The sequence below is a fragment of the Acinonyx jubatus genome, chromosome B2 (genome assembly GCF_027475565.1).
Source record: "Acinonyx jubatus isolate Ajub_Pintada_27869175 chromosome B2, VMU_Ajub_asm_v1.0, whole genome shotgun sequence".
NCBI classification, from domain to species: Eukaryota; Metazoa; Chordata; class Mammalia; order Carnivora; family Felidae; genus Acinonyx; species Acinonyx jubatus.
In genome coordinates, this window is record NC_069385.1 from 2441500 (window position 1) to 2451016 (window position 9517).

The following is a 9517-nucleotide window of genomic DNA, read 5'->3' on the forward strand; positions in this document are numbered from 1 at the left end:
AGACCCCGCTGACCTGGGCACCTGTGGGTCGGTGCTGTGCTCCTCCCTGGGATGGCCCCGGAAGAGGCCACTTTCACTTCCTTTCCTCCCCGAATGGGAGTGCCGCTCGTGCGTCCAAAGGTACAATCTAATTTCCGTCTTCTTGAACCTGCATTGCACTTGGCCAGCGGCCTGACCGCTAGCATCCAGCGCGGGTAGTGATCGGGGATTTCGGAGGCCGAGTCACAGAAAGGCAGGCCCCCCACGGCCGGGGTGCAGGCCTCCTCTGGGACCCCGGCCGAGACCGTGCGAGGAGGGGCCGGAAGCAGCCTGGCGGGGAGCTCGGCTGGGGTCCCCGACACCAGCCAGCCCCCCGGAGCCTTCGCAGGACTCAGGTACCTGCCGCCCTCTGACTGCACGTGCACCAGAGCCGCTCAGCTGAGCCAAATCAGCCCCTGGAGCCACAAGAGTTAATAACAAGTCACTGTTGTGAGCCACGGCTGGCCGTGGTTTGCCAGCAGATAGGTAACCGGAATGCTCTCTACCGTTCATCGTGCATTCTACACCTCTCGTGGAATCATCAAGAGGCATTAAAAATGAGGAAATCCTGCCATTTGCAGCAACGTGGATGGAACTGGAGGGTGTTAGGCTGAGTGAAATAAGTGAGGCAGAGAAAAACAGATACCATATGTTTTCACTCCTCTGTGGATCGCGAGAAACTTAACAGAAGACCAGAGGGGAGGGGAAGGGGGGAGAAAAGCTACAGAGAGGGAGGGAGGCAAACCATAAGAGACTCTTAAAAACTGAGAATAAACTGAGCGGGGGTGGGGGTGGGGGTGGGGGGGAGGGGAAAGTGGGTGAGGGGCACTGAGGAGGGCACCTGTTGGGATGAGTGCTGGGTGTGGTATGGAAGCCAATTTGACAATGAATTATATGGGAAAGAAGGGAGGGAGGGAGGAGGGAGGGAGGAAGGAAGGAAGGAAGGAACAAAACACATCCTCCCCAAGAAAGGCAGCAGTTGGCACAGGTGCCGGAAGTGGGGGCAGGATGAGGGAAGGAATGAGAAATGGAAAATGGCGGTATTCCGGGAAAGGCAGGAGCAGGTACGTCGGTGATAGGGTATCGAATCCAGCAGCGGTTTAGACCTGTGCCACACCGTTTGGGTCTATCCCTTTTCTTCCGTATACAAATAAGAAAATGCTATTCATCGAGTTATGTCAGCAAATCCCCCAGTTAGGATAAAAGTGCATTTCGTAGGGGACTTACCGGCTTTGCCAACACCTCAAATTTTAGGATTTGCGAAGACGTCAAGATGTACACCCTTCAGGTCCACTGCCTGCTATGGCTTTGCACCTGCCGAGTTTCGACACGGTTACTCTACGCCCTAAACTCTCTGGCCTGAAAACTGCACTCGTAAAAGGCACTCCACACCGACCTAATTTGCCTGCTATAAGCTCACATTCCAGATGACCTACCACGTGCGTGGCGCCATGAACACAGATGTCTGGCGCGGTCTAGTTCCTGCTTTTAAGAACCTCGCGCGGCGCTGTGCCGTGCGGCAGGGCTGAATGTGACTCATCACCGAGGAGACGCATCGAGAAGGGGGGAGTGGAGAGGAGGAGGGGGTGCGCGCTCTGGCCGCTGCAATGGTCCCAGGGGCCTTGGGGAAGAAGGACGGTGCTCGGTCAGGAAGCGCGAGGGGGACCCAGCCAGGTAGGAAGGGGCAGGGGGGCAAGCAGCGCCTGCGAGGGAAGCACAAACAGGGGCCAGAACAGGAGACCGGCAGCAGGCCAGTCTGGTGAGTCGTGCGGTGACAGGTCACGGAACCCACTGCAGAGGAAGAGACACCAGAATCGTGATGCAGAGAGGGGGGAGCCGGCGGACTAGGGACAAGCTGTCCAAGGACTGGCACCTGGCATTGTGGGTGCATACCTTGGCGCTGCCCTTATTCTGTTTCATTAATCCTCACACAACACCGTGCTGGCGTTGTCCAAGTGAAACTCAGAGAAATAAAGCAACTTCCTCAAATTCATACGCTTCAGACCTTGAGGAGGCTCAACGTCATGTCATCTGATCCCAAAGTTCAGGCATGTCTGGGAGATGTTTTGAAAAGTTCGTAAGAAACAAGAGAAATGATGCCAAAGTTTTCATCTCAACAGGGTAGAGAGAGATGAGCCCGGGGAAGTTATTTCTAAGTTTCTAACGTGTTCCTATGAGGAGAAATCACAGACACTGATCTGAGGGGGAAGGAAACGAGTTGAATGTAAGGCACACGGGTTGTGAGGAAATGGAGGCTTGTGTCACTGGAGATTCTTGACAAGACTTAGATCCATCTCAGCCGCAAACTGGTTGTTTGTCAAGTTAATCTGGGGGTCTGTCTCCTCCTTGATAAGATAAAGGTTAGAGATTTATAAAGGATTCATGTGAAGATTCATAAAGTGCTTATCACGCACAGTGTCTGGCCCACAAAAATTGATGATGATGATGGTGGCGATGACGGTGGTCATGATGGGAATGATGGGGCTGGGGATGATGGTGATGATGATGGTGGTGATGATGGTGGTGATGATGGTGATGGAGGTGATGGTGGTCATGATGGGAATGATGGGGCTGGGGATGATGGTGATGATGATGGTGATGATGATGGTGGAGATGATGGTGGTCACGATGGGAATGATGGGGCTGGGGATGATGGTGACGATGATGGTGGGGATGATGGTGGTCATGATGGGAATGATGGGTCTGGGGATGATGGTGATGATAATGGTGGGGATGCTGGTGATGGCGATGGTGGTGTTGGGTCCTAAATGAGCAGCTATAGCGGAGGTGCAGAAAGAGCTCTGTGTGGAGAGGGTGTGGTTGAGCTCAGAGGTGTGGATGGAAGCTCTCCGAGCCTACACTTATGCTTAGGAGCAGAAGGACAAACTGAAGTGAGGGAAACGGAAAAGAAGTGGCCGGAAGGGCATGCCACACAAGAGTTGCCACGGCGTTACTGAGGCAGACAGGGCAGGACAGGGCCTGAAGGCAGGTGCAGAGTGAGGACTCAAACACGACCTTCGCGTGCGGTCGCTAGGGTTCACGGTGCTCCCTGAGGACAGACTCTCAGTGGGAACGTCCGGGTGAGGGCTGGTTGCGAGGGTTTAAAGGAGACGACACTGAGGAAACGGAGGCCGCAGCTGTAGAAAATGTGTTGCCGAGAGATCAGCAGTGAGACTCGAGGCCACGGAATGGGGCGACGGAGAGCAGCAAACACGAGCGCAGTTTCCAAGACTCAGCGCCTCTGACCCCACACCGGACCCCCGGGACCCTCACCCGGGCACGGACACCGCCCCCTCTGGCTCTCTGACTCGGGTTGTTTCTGCTTAGCCCCCGGGCACAGCCCACGAGTGCAGAGGAGACCCCGGCCCCTGAGAGACCAGGACACGGGACCCCCGAGCCCACAGCGACAGGGGTCAGCCCTTCACGCCAGCATTGGCCTCCTCGTTCCCCTCGTGGGGCTGCCGGGATCAGGGCCGACCACCCGGGTTCGCCAGCGACGGGAGGGCCTCACGGGATGCGGCAACCTCAGGGCTGAGACCAGGACGGTCCTGGGCTGGTCACTCTGCGTGTGACGGAAGTCACGGCCCCGGGGACTGGGGTGACGGAGCCCGTCCACCCTGCCACAGTTAGGACAGCCGGCTGCCTCGTGGCAGAGCATGACTGGGCCTGAAACCAGGACAGACGAGGGGAGGAGGGAGGCTGGTCGGCCCGGGGCCGGGGGGCCACGGGGAAGGTGGCTGCCTCCCCCCCCCCCACCCCGGGACGAGCGCCCGCTGGCCTCCTTCTCCATTGTACCAGAGGAAAACTTGGGCCAAAAGTTACGGAGATGCTTCAGCTGGGAGACAGGAGGAACTGGCGGGGGGGGGGGGGGGGGGGGGCACTGGCTCACCGGTCCTGGAGCCATTCCCTCCCCTCCCTAGATGTGCTGTGCAGCCGAGTCAGGAGACTGGACACGGCGGGTCTGTGGCCTCACGTACCCGGGGAACGGAGGTTAGTCTGACCTGAAGCTAAGGAGCTAGGCGGTGGTGGGAGCAGGGAAAGGCTGGGAGGGCAGCGCGTGAAAGAGGCAGTCTGGGGCCCCGCGAAAGGGTCTGGGATAGCTGGGGAGTCCAGGAGAATGAGGGACGTGAGCAAGGCAGCATAGGAAAGTGCTCCTGTGAGAGCGAGACAGGTGCGGGCTCCCCGCCATCTTCCAGAGACACAGCACAAAGGCGAGGTTTTCAAGGCGTGGGGTTCGCCTCACGCCGATAGCCACCTCTACAAAATTTTGCTCGAGGTCCCACGTTTAAAGCTCTAACTCTGGGGCGCCTGGGTGCCTCGGTCGGTGGAGTCTCTGACTCTCGATTTCGGCTCAGGTCATGATCCCAGGGTCGTGGGATCCAGCCCCACGTCGGGCTCTGTGCTGAGCGTGGAACCTGCTTAGGATTCTCTTTCTCTTTCTCTCTCCCTCTCCTCTCTCCCCCTCTCCCTCTCTCAAAAATAAATAAATAAAGTTCTAACTTTGGCCACAACATTCTAGACACCGTAAGTGTGAAAAATTATGAGTTGTTATAAGTCAAAGTGAGAAAGGATGAGAAAACTCTGATCAGAATGGAGCGTGGGATGGGAAACATTAAAGCGACAGTGGTGAGGGCTTGGGGGGTTAATATAAGAAGTGTCCCTTTCTTTCCATGTCTCTCAGACACACGGTCAACAACGAGATACGCCGTTCACACAGTGAAACAATTTCTAAGAACAGGGAGATGGGGACGGCAACGCCTATGACAGGTACCACTGCTGGAAAATTTGCGCCTTCTAGATGTTTCCCGACCATCTGTGCTGTCTGGGTGTTCCAGTGCCATTTTTTGTCAGTTTCCAGAACCGTGAGCAGACTAGTTTGCTTCAAGGCAGATCCAGGAAATGTCGGACTGCTGGGCACCAGCCCCGGCTCGGTCCGGGCAGCCAAGGAACATGCCCTCCTCTACCGGACGACGTGATCGCGATGAAGAAAACAGCTCTAAGTAGCCCTAAAACGAACTTCCAACGGGACGGGTCTGTCTCAGACTTACTGAAAACTAGCACAAAATGCCTCCAGGCGGGCATGACTAGTTTCGCCACAAGATAGAGCGAGGACGACGGGAGGGTCTGCTCGGCACCTTTCCGCCAGATCGGGAGCCCAGAGGACTCCGGGCCGGGCTCGGACCCCCTGGCCCACGCGAGGCTGGAGACAAGAGACCCCCGTGCCCCTGTGCCAACCGCAGTTTCAGAAGCGCTTGTGGGAGGAACTCCCCGGCTCAGTCCAGCTGACCCTACAGACCCTGAGAAAGCTCAAACTGACCAAGAGAGCAAAGGACACTGACTTGTCCCATCGTATTTTCATTTAATTGTACGCACAAGACGGGGGACGGTGTTGTGCTCAAATATCTGTTTATCTGCCAGAAAGAAATCTGGAAGCCACACGTCACATGACTTTGATGTCAGATAAAGCCACAAGAAAGGCTCAAGGCTCCTTCCTTGAGCCCGTCAAGACATCGTCGCCTCAGTTCCCCATGGGGCTCGCCCTGCATGGCAGGGGAGAGGTGTCGAGCAAAGGGCCGGAGGCCTCCGCCGATTCATTGCGTTCCCCGGTGACCCAGATTCGGGACCAGATGCATTTTCATTCTGATGGCAAAGGCCAGGCTGATTTATAAAGGTGCTACAGACATGAGAAAGGGGACGTGGGCATAGACGGTCACAGGCTGCTCCCACGCCCCCCCCACCTCAGAGATGCCGCAGCTTATACCCCTGCACCCCCACACCCCATGCCCACACGCACATGCCTCACACCTCAAATATACCACATACACCACACACACACACACACACACACACACACACACACACACCCCAAACCCTTCCGGGAGTCACAGCAGGCAGCTGCTTCCATGGTTTGGACCAGAAAAGGGGGGTTGCTCATCCCTGGAGCAAGTTTACAGGGAGACCAAGGCCAGCAGCCCCAGCGGCCTCCTAACCCCGGCCCATCAGTACACTGACCAGTCCCTACACTGGCCTGTCCCTACAGTGACCCATCCCTACATTGGCCTGTCCCTACAGTGACCCGTCCCTACACTGGCCTGTCCCTACAGTGACCTGTGCCTACACTGGCCTGTCCCTAACCCTGGCCCATCCCCACACTGGCCCATCCCTACACTGACTCGTCCTTACACTGGCCTGTCCCTACACTGACCCGTCCCTACACTGACCCGTCCCTAGACCCTGGCCGGTCCCTATACTGGCCCATCCCTACACTGACTCATCCTTACACTGGCCTGTCCCTACACTGACCCATCCCTACAGTGACCTGTCCCTACACTGACCCATCCCTAGACCCTGGCCCGTCCCTACACTGGCCCGTCCCTACACTGACCCGTCCCTACTGCTGAGGCTCCATGAGGAGCCCTCACCCCTGCAGGCCGGGTGGGGCCTGCGATCCCGCAATCCTAACACCACTGCTTGAGCAGGAAGGGTCCACACGGCCTCCGCTAAGTGCTCTGAGTTTGCATTCAGGAAGCTCATGGTGTCCTGGCCCCCAGGACTTCAGCCGCGGTACAGCGAGGAGGAGGGTGTGCCCGGGGCTGGGAGGAGCCCAGAGTGCTCCCCACCTGGAAGGACGCCGAGCGGGGGGGCGCAGAGCCCCCGCTTCTGGGACCCCCACACCCCCGCGTGGGCGGGGACCCTCCGCCAGGGAGGCCGCCGGCCCTGCCTCGGTTTCCCCCCTTTGCAGCCTCTGCCTCTCTCCTCGCTTCTCTTCCTCCGACTTCTCGCCCTTCCTCCCCCGCCGCCCGTCTTTCGCACCTGTGTTCTTTGTCTGTTCGGTGCTGTTTTCGACACACCCGCTCCCTCGTTCTTCCTCCAAAACGAAACAAGTTTTGAAAGGCAAGAAGGAATGTCTGTGTTTCCGAAACAGGCCTCTCTGCCACGGAACCCTTCTCGGATTTTAAGCCCTGTGTGTGGCCATCTGAGCTCTGACCACGGACCTGAGCACCGAGCCTCCCTCCCTCCGCGACTCGGCGGTGCCCGGCGGTTCCACGTGACTCCAACGAAGGGCGATCGTTGGCAACTTGGCGCCGAAAACCGAGACCTGGTCGTCGAACGCGAACGCGCCGGCTCGAACGGGCCCCCGGCCAGCCCCGCCCCGGTGTCCCCGCGGTCCCCAGCGCGGGGAGCCTGTGCTTCTGCCGCATCGCGCCCACTGCCGGGCACGGGCTGTTCGCCTCCCGGGGCCCCGCCCATCAGTCGGCCCGACGCGACCCCCGGCGACGTGCGTGGCGCCCTCCTGTCTGTCCCTTCGGGATCCGTCCCCTCCCCTCCCCGCCCCAGGCCCTTGACGGCTGCCGTCGGCCTGCGGCTCTCAGGGTCTGACTCAGGCACTTGACCTTTCCACTTCGGGAAGCCAAACAGCCTCACTTATCAGAACTGCGCCTAAAATGAGAGTCGGCGCATCTGAGTGTGCACCTGAGGGTCTCCCCTGGGAAAAAACTCACAAGGTTGAGGTCCGGGCTCAGCGGGACTTATTTTGGTTGCGCAGCCTCTCTCTGCGGCTTCATTTCCTCTTTCTGAGTCTGCCTCAGGGACCTGATATTATTAGATGAGAGACCTCCAGGTAAGGGACGGCTCAGAAGGTCTGAGACATGTAATACGAGCAAACACAAGGCAAGAACCAGGCAGATGTCCCCAGCATCGTTGTGTAAATGCAGCAACGGTATTTTTTTAATGGCATCAACACCGTAACCCACAACACGGTGAAACCATTTGTCACCCATTTGTCACTTTCTCCTGGAAGAGATGTTATCACAAGAGTATCTTCCCATGAATTAGACCATGGGGAAGCCTCTTGGGCCCACCCAGGAGGACGTGCCCATACGAACGTGTGTTCACGGGTGGCCCCGCGCCCCCAGCCGAGCTCCCTCCAGGCTCCCCCACCCCCCCTCCTGCCATCACCCCTGCTGGCCAGCACCCCTCTCTCTCCTCCAGGCTCCCCCACCCCTTTCTCCAGTCGTCCATGTCACTCCCTCCCTCACACAGCCTCTCCCCTCCTCTGTACTCCATCCATGCGGACACACAGCAGCACCCCGTGTCGTAACACAGCCCACAGTGTGCGCGGCAAGTCAGGGAGACTGTGTGGGGCTTGGGTTCGTAGAGTGTGCCTCTCTCCCTTACAGTGATGGCTCATGCCCATGATTGCTACTACTTTCCTAGGCTCCTGGCCAATGCTACGGGCCTCTCAGTGGGCAAGCCCCCGGGCATCAGGTCACAGGCAGCTGAAGGTCGTGTCTGACGTCTCTGTGAGACAGAAAGAGCACCGACGCTGGCATCGGACAAATCTGGACCCAAATCCCTCCACTGCCCCACACTGACGAGGTGACTTTGTCCGAGTCCCGAATCACACCCGCCTCCCAGGACCGTCATCGGAACTTGAGGATATCAACTTTGCAATGTTTTTTTTGTTTGTTTGTTTTTGTTTTTTTTACCTTCAAGGCATTAAACAGTTATTAAGACAACATAGGTACGACATTTTCTAAATTCCAAAACAAACCAGAAACTTACCAGTGGGAGAAGGAGCTCTTTGTTCCACAAAGAAGCGGCCACTGCCTTTTCCCCTTCAATCTCAGATTTCTTAAATCGTCAGGGTTCTCTTCACCGGCATAAACACCCTGGCCTTCTTGCCACGTAAGACCGTGTGGATGCTGTCCCGCCCAAGGACCCCTGCGCCCTGGGTGTCCTCACGCTCACTGCTGGGCGACCTTCCTGAGCGATGGCTCTCTCATTCTTGGCCCACACGCTGGGCGGTGTGGTGAACTGCCTCACCACAAATTTTCTTCTTCCAGAACATACTTCAGATCACACAGAGGTAACAAATAACGTGGAGGAAGGAAGACAAGTTTATGCAAGTAGGTCACTTGATAATCTCAATTTTAGATACACATTCTTTTTGTTTCAGAATTATTAGTCTGTGGAATATCTTTTCATTCTTCTTGGAAATTCCAAATTAAGGAGAATAATTCTAAAGTTCTCTGAAAAGCTCCACACAATACCTAATGAACTTTATAATCAACTACCCACGTTCCTGTTCTGAAAAGAACAAAAAGCCTGAAAGAAAATATGAGTGATGCTTTTGCAGGTAAAAATACAACGAATAGAGAATCAGTGTGTCGCAAACATTACCGGCCAGTGATCACCTCAGAAAGAAGGCATCACCCAGTTGCAAAGGAGAAATTCCCCCCTGTTGTTTTCCTAGCTGTTTTCTGCAGCATGTGGCCATTCTATCACAACTTGACCTATTTAAGGAGAGCAGAAACCTGAGTTTTCGTATCCTCAGAGCAACTGTCAAAATTCAGTTTGGGGACAGCCCTGTAATTTAAGGGGCAATCTGAGTTACCGTCTCTACCTATCTAAAATGGGCACTATTCAAGCTATAGAGGCCCCAGGAAAGGTCCCAGCTCGACCATTGATATAAAACACAGGACTCTGTTGGGCAAAA

The 9517-nt window shown here is 56.4% G+C and overlaps 1 protein-coding gene across 2 annotated transcripts in view; it reads right to left on the reverse strand.

Moving 5' to 3' along the window:
* CCR6 (C-C motif chemokine receptor 6) overlaps positions 1-9252 on the reverse strand; it is a 28691-nt gene extending 19439 nt beyond the window's left edge. Inside the window, exon 1 of one of the 2 annotated variants that reach the window (XM_027056479.2) lies at positions 8584-9252. Coding sequence is in view for 1 of the 2 variants with exons in the window: in XM_053221986.1 (XP_053077961.1) it covers positions 6832-7220 (389 nt within the window). In the remaining variant the exon portion in view is untranslated. Of the gene's footprint in view, positions 1-6831; positions 7270-8583 lie in introns of those variants that run through there. The other variant, XM_053221986.1, reaches the window with a different exon arrangement.
* Between the last annotated feature and the right edge of the window lie 265 nt (positions 9253-9517).